The 22,517-nt window shown below is 41.2% G+C and overlaps 1 protein-coding gene across 2 annotated transcripts in view; it reads left to right on the top strand.

Moving 5' to 3' along the window:
* Nucleotides 1-14,289, top strand: part of Tmem178a (transmembrane protein 178A) — a 60,861-nt gene extending 46,572 nt beyond the window's left edge. For both annotated transcript variants that reach the window (XM_048804504.1, XM_015479479.2), the window contains exons 2-4: nucleotides 135-248; nucleotides 3,469-3,606; nucleotides 13,355-14,289. In XM_048804504.1, coding sequence (XP_048660461.1) covers nucleotides 3,501-3,606; nucleotides 13,355-13,596 — 348 coding nt within the window. In that variant the 5' untranslated portion in view covers nucleotides 135-248; nucleotides 3,469-3,500 and the 3' untranslated portion in view covers nucleotides 13,597-14,289. The remainder of the gene's footprint in view (nucleotides 1-134; nucleotides 249-3,468; nucleotides 3,607-13,354) is intronic.
* Nucleotides 14,290-22,517: the final 8,228 nt, after the last annotated feature.

Raw genomic sequence — 22,517 nt, 5'->3', positions numbered from 1 at the left:
GTTAATGAGAATCATCAAGATTCCTATCCCCTCTTCCATTCAACCAAGTTTAGGATAAATTATTCTGCCTTAGGTCTCCAGAATTCTATTACAAATGAATAGACTAGTAAATCGCATTTCTTTTTTCCTTCAAGGTATTGCACAGCGGTGTACAGCTATCAAGTACCACTTTTCTCAGCCAATCCGCTTACGAAACATTCCTTTCAATTTAACCAAGACAATACAGCAAGATGAATGGCACCTGCTTCGTAAGTATTTCTGGGAAAGAGAGAAGAATTGGTGTCTTTCTGAACAAAATCCCTTTTCCCGCTCCACACACCTCTCAGATTTGGACTGAAATATAGTATTTATCCCATATGTGCCTCTGGACCCCATGGGATTTGGTCAGAGGCTCTGAGCATCTTTTCACTATGCTGTGGGTTCGGCTTGTTTATAAGCCAGATGTGTATGAGGCTCTGTGAAACAGTGTAGCCTGTGCCTCTCTGTCTTGGCGGCATCTGTATATACCAGATGACTGAATATTTTCTTAACCAAGTCATAGGGTATAAGGACCTGCCTTTCCACTTGTCTAACAAACCAAGAAGATGATACTTTCTATGCTTTTATATTTGCTTTGTTTATATACAATATGTATTTTAGCTACTGTGTTTATCTCAAACCTTTGTATTTCTGCTAAAATATCTTTATGAATGTATGTCATAATTTTCTCAGTGGGTGTCTGTTACCTCTGTATCTCAATGGAAGGAAAAGCTCTTTTTCACTGTTGGGGAAATGTGAAACTCTACAAAGGACCATGCAATGTGAAACTAAAGAGGGCTGATATTTTTGTGGAAATTATTGACTCAAACTGTCTGGTGATAGATAGCTCCTGAAAACAAAACATTACATTGAATTATTTTCAATGTGTTCCCAAATTAGAGGTTGACATTGTCATTTTTCTAGTGAAATAAGCAACAAGGACTGCAACTACTTTGGTAGTGAGAGCCTCTGCAGAAGTCCAAGCAGGGTCTCATTCTGTATGTAAACAGCTCTGCAGAGCTAAAGACCCTTGGATCTCAAACATATATGTGTTAGCTTTTCGTTGCTGTGACAAATAACCGAGAAAAACAACTTGGAGAGGAAAGATTTATTTTGGCTCATGGTTTCAGATGTTTCAGTCCATGGTTGACTGGCTCCAAGGCAGAAATATCAGGGCAAAAGGGCATAGCAAAGTAAAGTTGCTCTGCTTATGGCAGTCAGGAAGCACAGCAAGAGGAAGGAGCCAAGGATATGATAGAGTCCCCAAGGGCGTATCCCTGAGTGACCTACTTCCTCCATCCATGCCCCACCTGCCTACAGTTTGTAACACCTCCTGATAGTACATTCAGCTATCAATGGATTAATTCACTGATGAGGCCAGAGTACTCATGATTCAGTCACTCCCTCAAAGCTCCATCTTTGAACATCACTGCTTTGGGACCAAGCCTTCAACACATGAGCTTTTGGGGATGTTCCAGATCCCAATTACAGCAACATACATGGAAACTCTAATTGCCACATTATATTATTGGTATAATACATAATATTGTGAATGCAAACTTTAAAACTTGGAAAAATCTCTGGATAAAATGTGACTTATTTCTTAATAACATGACTTCTTGAAAGTTCTTTCTTGCTGGCAAATTTTAGCTACCACTTCTCAATAGATCCAAGTCAGAGTCATACCTAAGTGTTATTAATTCTTTATGAGCATGTTTGGAGTTCTTCATATTAATTATCTGTCCATATGAGCCTCATAGTTACTGGCTTTGGTCAGGTCAGAAAAGATCATTAGAGGAACCTGAAAAAGAACCTTATCTCTTCACTGTGAACCCAATTATGGCCCAACAAGGCAATATTTTACGGCTCTTTTAATTTTGGGGGAGGTTCTCATAGAAAGATGCTTTTCACAATCTCATGCATGGCTCTTTCTAAGAAAATCACCTTGGTAATCTGTACTACATTTGCTGGATAAGGTTAACATGTCTGGTACTAATGCAAATCCCATGTGGATTATATCTGAACTTTGTGTCTTTTAATAGTCTTGGAAGATAGAACTATCACTCAAACCACAGGGAATTTGAGAGGTTGTAAGATAATAGTGGCTGAACTACTATCACAGTTCTCTAGTTCAGATATGAATCTCTCCAAACTCCTTTTATCCATAACATTTAACTCAGCATCTTTAAATTACCACTCCTCCTGACCCCTTGCTCTACCTCCTTTTCTAGGTAGACACCCTGTTTTTACTTGGATGCTCTGAGCTGGAAATGGAGAATCCCTTTTAAGAAGAAGGCTGATCTGTGTGTGGCTAAGATGCTAAGAGCAAGGCTGGAGGCTACTCTAATTTATCCTCCATGTAGCACCTCTAAAATACCAGGAGCTGCAGACAGATAGCAAGGTGGCAGCTGCTCAGGCTGTTTCACATGAGCAGAGAAGCCCACACTTCCAACAGTGTGGTGTGCTGTGCATCTTGTCTTGGTTCCATATGCCCCTGAGTGTTCATGGTCCTTATTATTTTGCCCTCTGTTTTCTAGCCCTAGGGCAATAGATGTATGGTTGGAATCTGTTATAAGAAGCATTTAGCATTTAGACAGCAAAATTTTAAAGTTAGCTTTGTTAGGAAAACAAACTTAAAAGGAAGGAAGGAAATAGTATGAAAAAGTAAAATAGCCCAAAGGTGAACACTCTTGAGTGCTGTGTTACTTTAGTAATAGGAGGGAACATGGGTCTGGATAGATGTCACCATTAAGCCTGACTGTTGGGTATCCAGTGGAGACTTGACCCATGGGAACAGTTTCTCCTTCACCTGGATAAATGGGTGCTTGGCTTCTGGGACCTGTACCTTAGGAGAGCGGGTGTTTATGAGTAGATACCTCCTGTATGCACTTTGAGTCATTATTTAATTCCCCACCATTGACTTCACTTTCTCAAATCCTTTTCTAAAATAGGCAGGTGTAAATGAAACGTAAATGTAAATGAAAAGCAGAGGAATCTTCGCCCTTGACACTCAGACAAAACCTTATTTCACTGTAGTTCTTTGTTTAGGCTCTTCCACCAATGACAGATTCATTACAGCCACTAATTAACCTTCATTTGCATTGCTCTTTTAGGGCTAATAAAGGGAGTTCTCAACCTTGCCTCACTCTCAGTTTGCTAAGTCCCTTGTTCTCTGCTACTCTATTGACCTTGGGGTTGCCCTCTGGTGTGCTGTGTACTTGGATGGATTTCTCTGTGCACTTGGAGGGATAGACTCTGCCCCTCCGTTGGTTATACTGCATCTAGCCTCTATGGACAGACACCTGGGAAGAGAATTCCCCAAACCATTTCCCTCCAGCCCAAAGCCTGTCTGTGTAACTGAGTAGTTGTCACATAGTATACAAAACTCTGTTCTCTTTTCATTTACTTTCCTGAGTCGTCTGATTTTGATTATCTCTGTTTTGAGATTAGACTTAAGAAGAATCACTGCTGGCTTCCTGGGCATGGCTGTAGCTGTCCTGCTGTGTGGCTGCATCGTGGCCACCGTCAGCTTCTTCTGGGAGGAAAGCCTGACCCAGCATGTGGCCGGACTCCTGTTCCTCATGACAGGTATGCTGCACACCTCAGGCTGCCTCTCCCAGCCAAGGTGAACGCTGTTCCTGTATGCAGCAAGCTTCACTTTGGTACATCTCCATGAATTTTATTTTAATTTGTGAGAAGAGCAACCAGAAGGTCATTTGGCTTTGGAGGGAAGTACAGAATTTAAAGAAAACAAAATGCAGCTGTGAGTTCTGCATTGTGACCTGTTAGCAGGTGAGATGGAAGTGTCCTGGGTTCATTCTCCATGTGAGCCAGGTCTGTTTTTTTCTGTCTCATGCTTTCAGACCATGCACCAAACAAAGCCTGGTCTGGACTCTTGGCAGAGGCTGGCCACGGCTTCTTAGGAGCTTCCAAAGAGAGCAAGGGAGATAAAAAAAGCACAGCTCATTTCTGGACTGAAAGTCCGCTCAAAGTACATGCCTCAGAGCAGGGACCTTGGCATCGATGTTGCAGACAAAGCGTTTGTTCATTTCCCTCCACAGATTTTTTTTTTGAGGACTTTCTATGTGTCAGACACTCTCTGGGAACTAGAGATGTGATAAATAGGGCAAGGGCCTCTTTGTTTGTCTGTTTTGTGGGGACACGTCAGCAACGGTTTATGATCCTGTTGAAAGCTGTGAAGTAAATGGACGGGGTAGAACAGGGGCTTGGGAAGGCCTCACTGCGTGGTGATTTCTGAGTTAAACTGGGAGAAGCAGCCAGTGGTTGGGAGTGTGCTGCAGGCTCAGGAAGCTTAGCACCCCACTCCAGGTAGGAATGTGCTTGTGTGTTTTCAGCCTCAGAGAGAAAACCAGCGCGGCTGGAGAGGACCAAAGGAAAGGAGGGAAAAGTGGGTATCACATCAGGCAGTGGCCAGATCTCTAGGGCTTTCTTGGTCATGGTGATGAGTTTGGATTTGAAGCTAAGGGTGATGGAAGCCACTAGAAGGATTTAAGCAGAGGAACTTGACTCAAAGCATGAGACTGGGAGGGGTATGTGTGGAGACATGGTCAGGGAGTTTTTGATTAACAAGTGAAGGATATTTTTGTCTAAAAATGGCCAGGCGTTGAGTTGATGGCTAACACAAGCTGAAGGTAGTGGCAGGGAAGAAGTCTTTCTTCCTACCCTTCATAAAAAATTATTGTGTTAATGATGAGTGAATCATTAGAGTGGGGTGCTAAGCTTCCTGGGCCTGCAGCACACTCCCAACCACTGGCTGCTTCTCACAGTTTAACTCAGAAATTAAGTTCCTCCAGGTGTACCCAGCATCAGAACTAATGCCACCTTAGATGGCCATGTTCAATAAGCTTATTTCCACTTCCCTGGAGAATTGTTACTCAGGTGACCATGATGAAGTTTTTTAGGATTTCTCACTATAATTGGTCATTTTCTAAGCCTGTCCTCCAGGGCTTACAGCATTTTCTGTCTGTCTGTCTGTGTGTCACACACATGGGTGATGCTTTGCTTTCTAGCTTGCTGGCCCTGGGCCCTTCCTTCAACTCCTATCTGCCTGATTCCTAGCATCCTGATAAACTATTCAGAAATCCCATGGATCCTGCATAGTTCTGAGCAAAAACTCAAATTAACTTTCCATATTTTGGTGAATATACAGTGGCACCAGGAACCTTACCCAAGTTCCTGACATTTTGGAAGAGGATTTGAACTCTTGAGGTCAGCCACTGGGTGCCTGCTCAAGGGATGTGTTTAAAATCCAAATTGTAGAGTGAGCAGGACAGAGCAGCTTAGAAAAGAGACCAGAGGATTCCTTTTAGTCTTTGCTGGGGCTTAGTGATCATTAAAAATTTCCCTCACTTCCCACCTCATTATCAGTGCCTCCCCCCACTTTTTTCTTTAAGTATATATCCAATAAGTGCAGATTTTCCCCCCTCCCCCAAAAGGCACCACATCACAATCCTTTATCAGGAAAAAGAGGCTCTCTAGACTTGACAAAAGCCTCATTAGGATTATTTTTTAAAGGACACTGTTAATATGCAATAGTACTTGAATAATTTAGGATGCTTTTAGCATATAAAGCAATTGTTAGCATTAAAATAAATCATGAGGCCATGAAACTCAGGCCCAGTGAGTGTGCTCTGGGAGTCCTGGGGAGGTTGGTCTAGTTTTAAGAAAAGGAAGGTGGATGTTTAGTGTTGATTGGGCACAGGAGAAAGCCTGGCATTTCCTGGGTTCTGTATTCATCTGTGCCTTGCTGTGGGATTTAGAGAGGTTTGTCTTGTTATTAAAATAATGCCTTGAAATTTTCTTTAAAACAACTGAGGTAGCTATGTTCTTCCACTGCTTGAGATAAATTAGCTATAGAACCTTCACATGCAGTAACAGGGAATGAGAGCAAATAAGGGTTAAAAATTGATTTTAATTAAGCAGACTGTCTTCAGCAGCTCTTGACAACAGCCCTCCCACAGATTTTTGATGCTAAACTTAGCCTCTTCGAATGCACTGGCATCTTCATTCTCTGCCTGAACTTATTAGCCAAACCTTCAATGGAGAACATCAATGATGTGACAGTCTGAGCCTGTGAAAATAGAAACTATTGAACAGTCTTCCTCCTTTTGCCTTGTTTTATGCAGACAGGTTTTGATTACCCGTATGAGGAGCAGCAATGCCATTACTCACAACTGGGAGCCAGGTTGCGACCCCTTTCTTTTTGCTGGGACCTGTGAGGGTTACTTGAGCAAGACAGGGCAGACCCCACATCCCCTAAGGGCCTTGAATTTAGACTTTTGATGTCACATGCTCTGAGGCTACACACTGACACAGAGACACACTCAGAGGATTGAGGCAATCAATTCTTCTGCCTAGTACAACGGCGTACTACTCTGAGTGTGCTGAGAATGGATAATTTCCATCCACATTAAAGGATGCATTCTATGAGATTGCTGTAGTAATACTGTTTGTAATTATTATGATTTAAATTATCAATATCTTAAAGGGTTACTTTATTTAATGCTAACCTTTTAAAATATAATTTTTATATTTCTGTTATATTTTAAATATCCCTTAATACACTGGGAGTCTCAAAAATTGGAGCTTGGACCTCCCTTGATGGGGGTCTCCCTGCCCACTGAATGCATTCTCCACAGGCTGTGCCCTGAGTGGTCACTGCCGTTTTGAAAAAGCACACTCAGCATATAACACTCCCATCCTTGTAGCAGATAAAGAGGAGACAGTGCTCAGCAGGCACCATTCAAATGTCAGGGGCAGTTAACATCCACCCTGAGTTGCCCATTCCTTTGCTTTAATGCAGACAAATGAAAAGACTCTGCTATAGTAGAATGTGGTCTGTGTCTGTGTAGTAGGTGTATGAAATTATCTAGGCTATCCATCAATTAGGATCTGAAACTACAGGTCCACAGGGTTTTATCTGAAACCCTTGGGGCTAGGTTGTGTTTTGTAACTTGATTTTGAAAATTTTATTTTAGAAAGGTAATATGGTACATGTATCCAATATTATCTAACACTCTCAGCAAGGTCTGGGGTAGCATCTTGAAATGAAATACATTGACATTTCTACAGCAAAACTTATGAATATTCACACTAAGCAGGATCAATAAGGACAATAATAGATTATGTTAGAGAAGTTCAGGCTTTACCACTAAAAGAACTTGCTATAATCTTTTAGAAAAAGATTGTTCTCCTCCCCCTCGCCCTTTACAGATTGTAGATCTGTTTTTATTTTTACTTACTATTTCCTTGTTTTTTAAAGTTTTGGTCTGTCTCTGTTATCCCTGCCCAGTCATTTAGTTAAGACACTGTAGGCCTGACAGTTTGAGTAATCTATGTGAAAAGTAACAGGAGGCATTTTTTGCTGGAAGGGCAAAAAGACCAGAATGATAGGCAGGTCATAGTTTGGTGGGGGAGGCAATCAATGTTTATGCCTTTGGGTGTTGTAGTTAGGTTATTTATCAAGCAAGCTAACCACTGTGAAGCGGCTTCTACTCCTTTCAACCTTTTAAGCACATCAAAGGAGGGAGGTTAAAAGAATGGGCCCAGTTGCCCTAATTACATCTTACCAGCTGGCCACAGGCACCAGGAAGATTTTAGGGTAGGGCATTAGGTTGATGATCTGGGAGAGTAGCATAAATTCACTGCTGTCCTGATCTGAAAATATCCCTTCTAGCCCTGCAATTGTGTAATATTGCATCTTCTAATTAAGAATATTGGCAGAAAAACTTTTAATATTTTATAAGAACAGTAGATGCATATAGGGCTTGTCAGGGAACAGTAATTATTCACTCTTTTGAAGATACTACCAGTGATAGCCAGGAGCAAGCCCAGGACTGGAGAACCTCTCTTTCCTGGGGCCACCAGCTAGCTGAAAAAGTATCAGCTGTCAGGGGAGAAGAGGAAGGGGGAGGGTGAGAGAATGAAGGAGAGGTGGCTTCGTTCCCTATGGATCTTCAAGATGGACCCTTAGATTCCGAAAGTTTTGCATGCCAGAGTTTCTTATTTGTCCTTTAGCATCCCCATTTACATCTCTTTCATTAATTAGATTGCTGTTGATGGCAATGCAGTATTACCGCAAATAACTTGGTACATAGGTAAGTCCTACACTGGGTAATTTGGGATGACCAGGCTGTTAAGTTGGTAGAAACTCACTGTATGGCAGAATTAAGTTTTGTTCAGCAGGTTTCCTTCACCCCATGTGCTCAGCTCTGTCAGGCATGTGTGGAAGTCAAAGAAGTCTCTCTTACCTATGCCTGAGAAGTAAGATGGAAAGTGGAGTGAAAGGAACACTTCAGTTCCTAACCACATGGGTGTCCAACAAAATATGGCTGAGACCGGCAAGAACTGGTTAAACTAAGTTACCTCTAACATAATCAGAAGTATGGCTGGGAACAATTGTTGACTAACTGGTGAACCAACCCTTAAAATAGTACAGTCTTACTAAGACCAACAAAAGAGATTGAAGTCTACATCATTCACCGGTTGTGTGTACATATTGTTATGGGTTGAATTTTATATCTCCCAATTCTGTGTTAAAGCCTTAATCCCCAGAACCTCAGAATGTGACTTTATTTGAAAAACTAAATTCAATTAGGTCGTTAGGGTAGGTCCTGCCCGGGTGCAACTCCGGGTGCAACTCCTGTCCTTAAAAAAGAAGAAATTTGGACACAGTTACAAAGGGGACAACATGTGAAGACACACAGAGAAGATGGCCATCTACAAGGCAAGGAGAGAGATCTCAAAAGCAACCAGTCCTGCCTGCTGATGCACTGATCTCAGGTTCATAATCCTCTTAAGTCACCCAGTCTGTGGTGCTTTGCTATGCCAGCCCCAGCAAACTCATATACATGAATTTTGGAAGATGTGCTTATGGAACTTAAAATAGAATTCATGGTATAAAAGTTAACCTAAACTATCAATCCAGCTACAATAAGCATACTTTCATTATTTAAAACAATGTTTTTTTTTTTCTCGGTGTCTTTGAATTTAGAAGGATTTAAAAAATTTGTTCTAATTAGTTATACATGACAGCAGAATACATTTTGACACATTGTGCACTAATGGAGCACAACTTCTCATTCTTCTGCCTGTACATGTTGCATAGTCCCATTGGTTATGCAATCATACATGTGTATAAGGTAATAACATCCATCTCATTCCACCATCCTTCCCACCCACACATCCCTTCCCTTCTCTCACTCCTCTCTGCCTCATCCAAAGTTCCTCCATTCTTCTCTAACCACCTTCCCCATTATGGATCAGAGAAAACATTCAGCCTTTGTTTTTTGGGGGGATTGGCTTGTTTTGCTTAGCATTATATTCTCCATACTACAGTGACACAGCCACGTCAATGTTTATAGCAACTCAATTCACAATAGCTAAACCATGGATCCAACCTAGATACCCTTCAACAGGTGAATGGATATAGACAGATTTTTTTTTTTAAGTATCTTGAATGGGGCAAGCTTCTTTTACAAAAGCTTATTGGAAAAGTTGGAAACAATGCTTTGTCTCCTCTCAGTACATTTCCTTATAATACTCCCAAATAGCCCAGCCCATCCCACAAACAATAGCTCTGAGAGCTAGGTATTTGCAAATTTCCTTGAGATTTGTAAGTCCGAAAGGAGAATCTTTTCTTGTTCATCTGTCCTTACTTTCATCTTACCCCAAACAGCTTCTCCTTGAAAGGAAAAAAGATATTATGGAAGGTCAGCAGCCTGTGAAGGCATTTATGGAGAGAGGGTAGGGAAGAAAGGGGGTATATTTGTGGGCCAATAGACCTGATTTCCACTCTTTGTTCAGTGAATCAAGGCAACAGGAAATAAAGTAAGTTTTCATCAAAGTTTGCTGAGTGTCTATTAAAAAGGACCCAAGTGGCACAAAAAATATAATATTACATGTAAAATAAATACAAATCAGTAAAAGGAATAGGACAAGGGGACAACCAGATTTGCAAAGTAGATTAGCTTTCTGTCACTATGACAAAATAACCTGAGAAAATCAACTTAAAGGAGGAAGAGTTTGTTTTGGCTCATGGTTTCAGAAGTTTCAAACTATTGTTTGTTGGTCCTGGCTTTGGGCCTGAGATAAGACAGAGCCTCATGGCAGAGAAAGCATGTGGAGCAAAGCTGCTTACCTCATGGTGGCAAAGAGAGAAGAAGGGGCTGGGGTCCTAATATCCCCTTCAGGGCAAGCTCCCAAAGACCACACCCCCAAAGACCTATTTTCTTCCACTAGGCACCACCTCCTAAAGGTTCCATGACCTCCTACTAGTGCCTCAAGCTGGGAACTGAGCCTTCAGCATGTGGCCTTCGGGGGATGTTTATCCAAACCATAACATGAAGCAAGATAGATCCAAGAGTAAAAGGAGAAGCCAAAAGCATGCCAAGAAATCCCACGCTTTTACTTATGGGGGGCAACAGATTTAGCTTCAAGGAGCTTCAGCTTTCTGGGAGCTTGAGCAAAGATTTTCTGTTAGTGACATCATTCAGTGTCCTCGGAGTAAGCACACACCAAGTGCCTAGGCAGAACACCGCCATCCATAATATTGAAGACAGATAGAAATCTTTGCCCTGGCTAAGTCCTCAAAGTAGATTATTTCCCATGTGGCCTTTTCTATTCAATATGAACCCTTGATGTAATAATAAAATTTATTCCACCAATAGCAATTTTGGGGAGCTGATAGGGGAAGGGAACTAATGGAAATTCCTTTTCAGTATAAAATTGAAGAGAGTACATACAGAAGGAAAAATACACAGGGCACTTCATTTTTTATTTGGTTACATAAAACTGAGGGCTAGATTCACTAAGAAGTTTTAGAAAAATGTATTTTTCCACGTCTTCTATTTGGCTAGCAGAATTGTAGAAATTTGACATCATAAGTGCTTCAGTTACCAAGTCCCCCATTTTTTTTTCCCTAGATGAAGACACGGAGACTCAGAGAGATTAGGCAATTTCAGGGTCACACAATGAATAGTAGTAGAGCCAGGGAACAGAATACATTATTTCTTATATCCCAACTCCATGCATGCACACATCAAAGGATGCTTAAAAGTCTGTTTGAACTCAAAGCTATCAGAGGTCATAAAACCGTGGTATTTGTAAAAAGAAAAAAAAAAGAAAATGTTTGTTGTTAGGCATTCAGCTGTGTGTAGACAGCTAAATGCAAAATTGAGGGGTTTTTTCCCCCTGAAAATAGGTTATTGTTCTATTATTATATTTTACCTGTTGCTACTCCGGAGATCAATTTTCCCCCACTAATGGCCTTGTTCTATTACTAGCATTCATTAAAAGGGACTTGTTATACATAAACATTGTCTTTTTTATTTTTGGTGCCAGTAAAAATAAAAACATTCCCAGAGATGTCAGAACATTTGCTCTTCATAAGGTCTGGAGAAAGCAATGGAATATTCTTTTTTTTAAAAATAAGATATTCCTTTATGAAAGAATTATTTCCATCTAGTTCTTTCTTCTGGAGAACTCAAAATGATGGGTCTGCTGTGAAAAAAAAAATGGAGCCAGAAGAAAAAAGATGAGATTTTGCTCTTTTAGAAAAATGAAATCACTTTAGAGTTCAAAAACAGAATTAGGCAAAGAGTAGAAAATATCAAATTATCTCAGATCAAGTATCCTTGTAATTTAGAATATTTATTTTCCTAAGTGCACATTTGGAAAAAAGATTCAGGCAATATATCTTTACATGATTTGAATAGAATTAGAGTTATAACACTTTAAAAAATGGCATTAAGTGATTTTTATTTCCTTCAAATTGCTACTTACTCTGAGTTTGTGTTTTTGTTTTTTCTTCTAGTGTTTTCCATCTTCAAAGCTGTATATTAAAGGGAGGGGTGGTGATTCTGCTTCTTGTAACTCTCTCTTTTCAGTCCTAAAATCTGTTGGTTTCTAGTGCTGCCTGTATGCCTAAAGGTACCAAAGCAATTTCCCAGCAAGTAGGTGTGGTCTCCATTGAACACAGGGATAAACCAGAATATGATGAAAAGATGTGTAGGACCCAGAACAGACCAACAGAACTGGAACTGATACTCGACTGGGTGTCAGTTTCTGTTTTCATTCTCATCTCTAATGTATTGGCTGCTTCTTCTGATCCCCTACTTGTCCAAAAAGAATGTTGGTTGTGTCCCTTGCGGTGGAGTAGAAGCGTCTACATCCTTGGAACATCACTTGAGCACTGAAAATCCTATGGCTTGGGCTTTTGAAGCATTTGTATTGGTCTGGATTTTACTTTCTTGAAGGACAGTTATACTTACATGCATTGACATAAAAAAGTAAAATTTGATGTGTGTCTACTTATGTCCCTTAAATTGCTTACAGTTTGAATGGTTGAAAGTATATGATCTCTTTATCCAAATTACTAGACTTAATTTATATTATTAAAAAGCATTCATTCTTCATTTAGGAAATTTGTTTGATGCCCTAGTATGTGCCAAAATCTGTACCTTAAAAAACAATCTGAGCTACTTGTAAGAATTTATTAAAATATTACTATAGGAGACATGATAAATTTTTATGATAATATTTATTGAGAAAGAAAGCAGACTGCATGTAATGATTGCCACCATATGGAAAAAAATTTCAAGTCAGGAATGGAGTAAAGGAACATGATATTTATTTTGTGTTAAGTTTGAGAAAGAGTATTTATTTTCCTTAAAAGTTGGGGGCTGGGCATATAGCTCAGTTGGTAGAGTAGTTGCCTCACATGCACAAGGTCCAGGGTTCAATCCCCAGCACCACAAACAAAAAAAAATAGAATTTTTATTAAATTGTTTGTTTGTTTGTTTGTTTAGTATGAGGGATTGAATCCAGGGGTGCTTAACCATTGAGCCACATCCTCAACCCATTTTTTGTGTATTTCATTTAGAGACAGGGCCTCACTGAGTTGCTAAGCTGGCTTTGAGCTTGCATTTCTCCTGTTTAAGCCTCCCAAGCTGCTGGGATTACAGGTGTGCACCTTCACGCCTAGTTTATTGAATTGTTTTTAAGAATAAAACCAAAAATAAATTTAAACATGCATAATCATCCACACCAAGTAATTCTGAATCATTGAAGTTATCAGAAGTTTCCTATCTTTTTCACCCTGGTATCTCTAGTCCCTAGTGTGGGGTCTGGCACATAGAAGTTTTGTCCTAGTCTGTTGAGTGAATTAATTCAAGTAAAAGAACAATAAATAAATCTTTATGAATTTGGAGTGGTTGCCTTATTGGTTGGTCCGATTTTCAGAAAGGCCTGCCTGGTGTTGGCCTGGTGGCAGGCAAAGCCGTAACTGATGGTTCTGTTCTCTTTGTTTTATTTATAGGGATATTTTGCACCATTTCCCTCTGCACGTATGCTGCCAGTATCTCTTACGATTTGAACCGGCTCCCGAAGCTCATTTATAGCCTACCTGATGATGTGGAACACGGCTACAGCTGGTCTATCTTTTGTGCCTGGTGCAGTTTAGGTTTTATTGTGGCAGCTGGAGGTCTCTGCATCGCTTATCCGTTTATTAGCCGGACCAAGATTGTACATCTAAAGTCTGGCAGGGACTCAACAGTATGACTGTCTGCGTTCAAGGCCCCTCCACGGTGTGGGCAACTCCTGGGGGAAGTGAAGCGGAGTTCACATCAGGATTCCAAGCACAAAAGCCGTCTTTTACATTCCAACCTGTTGCCTGCAGCCCTTTCTGGATGACTGATATAAAATCATGCAAAACCTCCCAACCTTTCTAAGGACAAGACTACTGTGGATTCAAGTGCTTTAATGACTATTTATGCTTTGAGAAGGAGTAGGAGAAGAGGAACTACATCGGAAAAAAAACTTTGTATGATTTCCATTTATTTCAGAAAGTTTGTGTATAACAATTACCTGAGAGTCATTTCTATTTGCAAAAGGATTCGTAACAAAGCAAGTATAATTTTCTTGTCACTGTACAATGCTTGTTAAATTTTAATGCAGCATCTTCAGAACTTGTTCGAATGGTGTCTTGTTGTGTCAGCACCTGATATTTGTGCATTATTTGTGGCTGTTCCTTGTCACAGGAGGATTCTTCTGTTGCCTTATTATTATTATTATTATTTAATTGAAGTCTCTTCTCTGTCTTTGTAATGGAATCGAAATCATAAGAAAAACAGATCAACCCTGTAAGAGCTAATCCGTGACACTATGCAGTATTGTTTGAAGTCCTATCTGTTGTTTAGCTTCCGTCTCTTACGTTAACTGGATTTCTGCATTAAATGACTGCCCCCTTGTTAATCTAGGTGTGTTTTTCTCTTTCAGCTGTGTCAACAAATTTCCTTAGCCACAGGACAGATGAGAACTCTGTTGTTTTAGTAAGACTCTTATGAAGCCTAATTGTTTCATTTTAATTAGGTTGGCCATTATTATTTATCTTTTATAGCAATCACACACTTGCTATTGATGAAAGATTTTATTTTCAAACTTCTTTGTAAACCTTGCTATAAGATTTAAAGTTCTCCCCTGCCTCCTTTACTATCTGCCTAGCATTTATCCGGTGATAAGGGTACCTTGTTCTTGGACTCCTTGGACCAGTGATTTTCAACTTTGGCTATCTGTTAGAATCACCTGGCAAAATTCTTCCAAGGGACCTAAGCTGGGCCCCAAGCTGGGCCCCACCTGAGACCAATTAACTCAAGGTCCACATCTGAGTCTAGGCTTGAATTAAAAAAAAAAAAAAAAATCCCATATACTGCTGATGTGCAGCTGGCACTGTTTGGGGCCAGAATCACACTTGCCTCCTTAGCTACCAAGTAGGTTAGCTAAAGTACTTAGCTCCTACTAAGTACCTGTAACTGGCCTATGCTTTTTTCCAGGTGTTATTTCACTCAGTCCTCTCAAAATATCTATGAAGTTGGTGCTCTTCCTGGAAGCTGAGGAACAGACTTGGCAGTGTTTGCTTCATCTCTGCCTCAGCCTTTTCCTATGTGTGGGCCCAGGACCAAAGCTAAAAACCTCCCATTGTGTTTTGTCATCTTTCAGTGGAGAAGTGGGCACTCGCTAGCTTCTAAGCTTTTCCTTTTAACTCCAACATTGTCCCCTCTCTACACATGGTGTATGTATGGTAAAGTTGCTCTATAAAATACAGGAAGATGTCTTATCCCGAATAAGATGCTATTTTAGATCTTAATTTCGCAAAAGTTTACTCTCTCTTCTTTATAAAAGCTAATTTAGTACTCAGAAGAGGAAAGGGATAATTATCCCAAGAGAGAATAAAGTCTGATTTTCAAGTGACCATGTCCACATTTTGTCATGGAAGCTGCTGGAAGAGGCTGAAAAATGCCAGTGGCCACGCAAACTCTTGTCATGGTTCCAGGCACAGCTGAGGCTTGTGAGCACGTTCCTGACAATCTCTCAGGCCTGTTTAATAAACCGGTCCCTCCGGACGGGATCAGAGACGTATAGACAGGGGCAATTATTTTCATTTATAACTTATGTGGAAAATCCTCAAAGCGGGAGAGAGCTCTTTCTTTGAAGTTCTTTTTAAAGATCCCCTAGAAGATGTCAGGACTCTTGAACATTTATATTCCACCCACCAAAGCAGTGTCTGAGTGAGTAACTTTTGAAGTTTCAGGGAAGCTTCCTCCGGGGTTTGAGGTGAGAATGGAAGAAAGCTTCTCAGTGGCAGAAGGTGGAAGGGTTCACACACCAGAAAGATGTGCCCAGCAGCCAGGGGAGTTCACTTAGGATTCAAATGTGTGCTGGCAAGAACTGAGCCTCCCTGCTTTCCAGCCCCAGCAAGCTCAAGAGGAAGGAGCCATGTGTCTGGCCAAGGTTCCTAGCTTTCTATTTACCGTCATGGAAATGTGAGCAAATGTTGCCAGTGCCGGGCATTTGGTCCCCAGTCCTTGAGGTTCTCCTAGAGGGGTTTTCTTAATTGGCTTGTGAATGAAGATGTTGGAATGGTTGCACAGTACTGTGTGGGATGAATAATTTATCGAGAGCCTTTGTTTGTTCTTGTGTTCTCTCTGTCCCACTTCTAGCTGCATTCATGTAGCCAGACTGTATTCTGTGCCTCAGGGCTTTTTGCTGGGCAGAAAGCAGAGGTGACTGAGCTCATTGAAGTGACTATGCAGAGAGTCAAGGAGAGGAGGGAGGGCAGGAGGGGTGACTTGGCAGGTTAGAAGTGCTAAAGGGCTGAAAAGACAAAAGGATGGCGACCACAAGATTAGCTCAACAGTCCTGAAAGGTTCAGGGATAATGGGGACCTTAGTACAATAGCTCTCATATCCCACAAACAGACTCAATGGTCAGGGAGGGGCCAAGCCTTGGAATGGGGGCTTCTCAGTAGTATCCAGTGGGAGCCTTAGAAAATTCAGGGACATGGTCACAAGTGTGTCCATGTGTCCCCAATAATGTTTGAGGGCAATTTCCTCCAATCTTGCAAAATAAGGCTCTGGATTTTTAGTGGATTTATAGAACATCTGAGATTGTATATTAAAAGTCATGCTCATCTGCCATACATAGATAGCATTTACAAAAACTGAGACTTTCCCTAAAACTTTGATGAGACAATCACAGACCACACATATGTTCCTTTCCTTTGAACAGCATTGTCTTTGATCAATGTTAAGACCATACTTGCTCATTCCCAGGGAACCCTACCTCCTCCTTTGACCCTTGAGAATCAAGATTTCCCACAGAGCATAATATCCCCCATAAAGTGCATTATGTCTTTCACCAAATATTTATTGAGTGCTTAATGTGTGCCAAGCACTATTCTAGCCATATGGGAAACATCAGTGAAGCAAATTAGACAAAGGTTCTTGCCCTTGTGAAGCTTTTGTTCTAGTAAGATGCAGTAAAATGCAAGTAAAAAAATTAAAATCACCCTTTCTGTCTCTAAATAATTGGATGAATGCAGAAATAAATTAATTCAAACAGTTATTAAAATAAGTTTCCTTTGCACATTCTCATTGGTTCTGTGCATTTCGCTTCACAGCATTCTTATTGTTTGCATTTGTCTTTGGCAAAATGAAAAGTGCATTATGAACTTTTGGGAAGTGGGGGTGGGAAGGGATGCCTCTTGAAGATCTCCCATTTGAAACTTGAACCTGAGAATGACAAAAGTGGATCTGGCCTTCTGGAGACCCAAGAGCTCAAGGTGAACCACCAGATGGAGGCTGGTGCACGTAGGATGCTCAGGTCACCTGCATGTTGCCTCCAGGTCTTAGCTTAGGCTGACTCCTCTGCTGTGGACTCCCATTCCTCTGCTTGGCTTATTCTGACTTTTCCTTGTGTCTCAGCATCAAGACAACCCTCCTGAATGCCATCTTCAAGAAGGCTGTCCTGCTTTGACTCCTTTCCTGAGCAGATATGCTAATTATTCATTCACCCCTAACCAGACTGTAGATTCCTGCAAGGTAGAAACTGTCTTGCTCTGCTGTCTCCAGTGCTTGGCCCACCACCTAGCACACAATAGGTGCTGTCCCATCTTTGTGGAATCATTGAATGAATTAAGAGTCACAGATAAACTTTCCTCTTCCTTGGACAGAACTGACTCCCTTAGCACCAATTTTAGAGAAGCCATTAAAAATAGACAGTAGTATGATGAGGCTAAATGGAAAGAGAATATAGCTTGGCAAGCTAGCAAGCCTCATTAGAATAATTAAAGGGACTATTAACCCAAACTAACCCAGACATAATTTGAAATGTGTTATGAACTAAGTACAATGGAACATTTATTTGATGGCTCAAACATTATTACGTTAGTAACCTCAATATGGTTCTACACCTCAATTTAAACTTTCTCACTTATGTGTGGGTGTTTCAAATCTCTAATTGGAATTCTGAAAGGAATGCCTCAGAAATGACTTCCTTTGAATGCAAATAGCTATACTGACCAAGGACTCTTTTAAATTGCTTTTGAATTTCTCTAGGGCCTTGTCCTCTGACCAGAAGGAGAAGAAATTCTCCGTGATGCAGGCCAACCACAAATGCTTGAAGATGCTCAGGGCATCCAAATGCATACTGGGAATATGGCTATTCAATATAGTTCTTCTCAGTATGCAACCTATATTTTGCAAACCTTCAAAGCAAGGCTTTTTAATTGTTCTAAATCCTATTAGAATATCTGCCTGGAGCCCTTACAAGAGGAAAACAAATTAGTTGGCTATAAAATAAGATACTTTTCAGCCTTTATTTCCTATTTTTTCTCCCTTTCAGCTTTCACTGTAAAATAGTGCCTGCTATGTGTAAAGCCTGGGACTATCCGTTTGTTCTTCTCTAATCTCTAAGTACATGGTATGCAGACAGGAACCAGAGGAGTCCGTGGGTTTTCAGCAGAGAGAACAAGGGTGCAGTGGTGCAGGTGAGGTTGCTGAGCTAGGCAGGGTGTTGCCGGCTGCCTTAAGGAGGCTGGGCTTTATTCTGGCAATAGAAAGCAATTCAAGGGTTCAAAAGAAGAACAAGGATGTGAACTGATTTCTACTTTAAGGATACAAGTGTTGCCACTGGGTGGAGAATGAATTACCATAGGCCAAGACTAGAGGTGGAGAAGCCAATTTAGAGGGAGAATGTCACAGGATTTCAGGAGACTAGATGGTGCCTGGACTGAGGAGCTGGCTGTGAAGATGGAGACATGGATGGCTACATTTTAGAGAGGGTGTGGTAAATTTGATGGAGGGGAAAAGAAAGGGAGGTTTTCAAGGATGAGGTCTAAGACGTTTTAAGGGTTAGCTTATTTTCTAAGTAAACTGTGGTTCTTATGCTGAAAAACGGATACAATAATATGGAGGGGAAAAAAAAACATGGTTTGGAGGGAATGCTAACTTTCATGGTACACTGTGTCACTTAGGATGGTATTTATCCTAAACTGAGTGGAACCTGGGCCTGAAATCAGCAGTTGGGAATATGGCTCAGTGTTCCCAGTGCTCTTTCTAATTGATCTAATTTGGCTCCAATTCCTCTTTGATTTCTAGTTGTTCTCCAGAACTTGCCTACAGGGTTGATGATAGTTGATCAATTAGTGATGACAGGGAAGATTTCAGTTCAGGTACAAGGAGAAAATAATGTCGTGATTTTAGGGAGTGGCTGTAAGTGAATGGGAAGGGCAGGTATTCCATAGTAGCTACTCCAACTTCAACCATATCTGATAGACTGTCAGTCTGCTTCAGGTAAGTATTTCCCTTCTCTGGAGCCTACTGTGAAATTCTGATAAGTCCCTACTATGCCTTAAGGCTGACATTCCTGATAGTCATAAATGCAGGCATCATTGCATCTTCTCATCTTGAGAGGCCACGATTGACTGTGCTACTCCCTCATGTGTGGTTTGTGAGGATGGGGGAATGGTACCCTCAGGTTTTTCAGAATGTGCTGTAGGTCTACACAGGAACTTGGAGATGCATTCCTTCAATATCTGCATGTGAGGAGTGACATTCTATGGGGGTTCAGGAAAGTGCACAGAAGCTTTGCTGTGGCAAAGGTTCATGAAGGCTCCACTAGATTCTGACAAAAGGGCCAGGCTCCACTGGCCATGTTCACTGAACACAATGTCCCTTACAATCATAGCCAGATGTTAGGCTCAGGATGTTTCATTCTTAAATCATAAATGCCTTCTATTTCTATCTATGACTTTGCCCATCACTCAGGTTGACTGGGATAAACACATAAATTCTTGCTTTAGATATTTGGCTATGCCTGAGCTGAACTTCACCCCACCACGGCTTCAGTGGGCTTCAAACTTATTCCCTGCATGTAAAACACATGACACCTCATCATATTGGTTGACCCTCTTCATGCTAAGAGCTTAAAATATACCCAAAGACTTAAATAAATTGTTGCGGTTTTCTCCCTTCCCCCTAAAGCTCTGGTTTTTCGTTTGTTGGTTCTAAACTCTGCTGGGTGCTCAAAAAACAAAACAAAACAAAACATCTCATTCCTTTAAAGGACTGTAAGAGGATGGCACTAGGAGTCACTCACATCCATGTCAAGTCTTAAGTCTTCTTCATTCCTGTGAAGCATAAACAGAAGCTCTGGTTCTCGAAGTCCTCTCTTGGTGGGTCTCTTGGCATTAATGAGAGTGAGTTCATGAATGAGGAGAGGACTCTGCGCCCCTCAGCGATGATTTCAGGCATCTTGTTATTTCTGCCCCTACTTAATGAATGGAGAAAGGAAGTCGCATAGAGGCCAAACAACCTTCCTTAAACTTCCAGGGGGCAGAGCAGAATCCGGTATCCAGCCTGCTTCCTCCAAAGTGTTTACCCCTTCCTACATAGCATTCTGATTAACTACCCAAGACCCAGTGCACCCACCAATACACAATAATAGTGCATCTTGAATCATATCTGGGCCTGTTCTCAAAGTTGTATACCTCTAGATAGGCTCACATCCCCCACCCCCATGTTAGACCATTCTCCTTGGAAGTTACTGCTCTATAGTTTTTAATCAAGCTTCTGTATTTCTAAACCAGAGCACACCCTGCCCTTTGTAAATCTGTAAAGAATGCCAGACCTGTTTTCATAATCACAGGATTTCTCCTTACATGACTGACCTTCAAGAGACCCTGTAGTCTGCAGTAGCCTAAAGGTATGACAGCAATTTTAATTACCTTCTTGGCACTTCCCACTCCACAGCATATTATGAGAAATTCCCATGTCACCAGGCCTGTTCAAAGGTTAATATTTGAGTTGGTATGTCCTCCTTACTTTGCCCTGTGAAAGTATCCCTGATGGCTTTTTAAAAACGTTATTAAATGAAAGCAATTACTCCAAAAAGGAGTCTATAAAGCCTCATGGTTAGAGGTAGGTTAGCCACCCTGAGAGTTAGGAATTACAGTTCTTGCTTCCTGGCTGTTTCTTTGTGTGGTCCCTGACCATCTCTCTGTGGGCCCTTCCAGGAGGCATCCATGAACCAATGTACTGTCCAGGGATGTTGGCAATACTGGCACATTGAAGAAACCGGAAAAACACTCTGAACACCTCTATGTACTTATATTCTTTATCCAACTTGAATGGGAACTAATTTAAAAACATAGCATATTAAATTATACAAACAATAAAACAAAGCCATCTGATGTGGAGTCAATTCAAGAATACCATCCAAGTTAGTTTTTTTTTTTTCTCCATATCAAGGAGAGCACTTCATTTTGTATCTTCTCTTCAAGAGAATGGTTGCTGTGTGATGATGTAGGGAAAAAAATGAACAAACAAAACCCCCTAAAACAAAACCTCAGACAGCCTGGGAAGCCCAAGGGGGCAGTGATTGTCATCCCCATTGACAGGAGAGGAACCTGAGACCCTGAGCATTAACCCCCACATTCCCAGTCGGCCCCTGGCAGAGGAGCTAGCTAGATTTTGAGGTGGATATATCTGACCGAGTATCTGTATTCCTGCGAACACGTCGATGGAACATCGGCCTCTGCTTTATATGCCTCTGCTGTGACTACAGTAAATCGCTATCATGCCAACAAGTTTCTCAAATAAAATGGACTCGGGAATTGAAACTAAACCAACTGTGAAAGGTAATCTGAGGAGATAACACAAGTGATTAATGCAGTATTGACTCAAAGGATGAGCCAGTTCTTAAATAAAGCATTCTCCAAATAAAGTCACAGTTTACAGAGTGCTCACAAGTGGGGAATGGTTTTCAGGAGAAATGAAGTGGAGGTGAGGAAGAGAATGGGGGTGAGCCACAGGGAGGAACACGTGGTGCCACACAGAGGGGACACGTGAATGGTCCTCTGTTCACAAGCCTGTCCAAAAGCACAAAAGAAAAACCCAGTTACCGTGAGGAGCAAGATGAGTAAGAATGCAATGGGTTAAGATGAAATTTAGCACAATTTCATTATTTTTTTAAAGCAATCAGTCTGTGGGTCTGTGATACGCCTACATAATCATGAAGGTGCCACAGAAAATGTCAAGCTTTTCCCTAGTAATGACTGAGCAGCTGGCTCTGTGCTGCATGATTCCATACATTCCAATGTCACAGAGGAAAAGAGAAATCTTTCAAGGGAAGAAAATTTTTTCTTTTTGCCTTCGAGACATGGGATGTGTGGATTTGATCAAAGTGAGGGGAAGTTGGTTTAGCAAGCCAGACTTTTCTGGCTCTGTTCACTTTATTGGCAGATGACCATGGGGGCAGTGGGGTGGAGAGCAAATGCTCAAAATCACATGCTGAAGCAACAAGGGAATAAATAAGTGAGTGCAGCACCACAGAGATGCTGGTCCTTTGAACTCAAGGAGTAGACTGGCTGCCTCCCAGTCTCTGTTTTTCAGGTTTATATTCTTGTGTTATTTGGAAGCTCCATTTACTATTGTCTGTGGTCTCTTTAAGAGAAGGCCCCGCAGTAGCAAATTGGTTCTGGGACCTCAGTGAAAAGAGGGACATCTCAACACAACAAAGACATGTGTGGTCATAGGAGGAGTGACCAGCGCTGTTCCCTTGCTCACTCATTCATGGGGTCATTTGTTTATCAAATCTATATTGACTGCAGAGTGTGTGCCAGAGACTGACTTGAGTGTGGGAGG

The sequence above is a fragment of the Marmota marmota genome, unplaced genomic scaffold (genome assembly GCF_001458135.2).
Source record: "Marmota marmota marmota unplaced genomic scaffold, marMar, whole genome shotgun sequence".
NCBI lineage: Eukaryota > Metazoa > Chordata > Mammalia > Rodentia > Sciuridae > Marmota > Marmota marmota.
The sequence above is the reverse complement of the archived record's forward strand: the minus strand, read 5'-3'. Positions and strand labels throughout refer to the sequence as shown.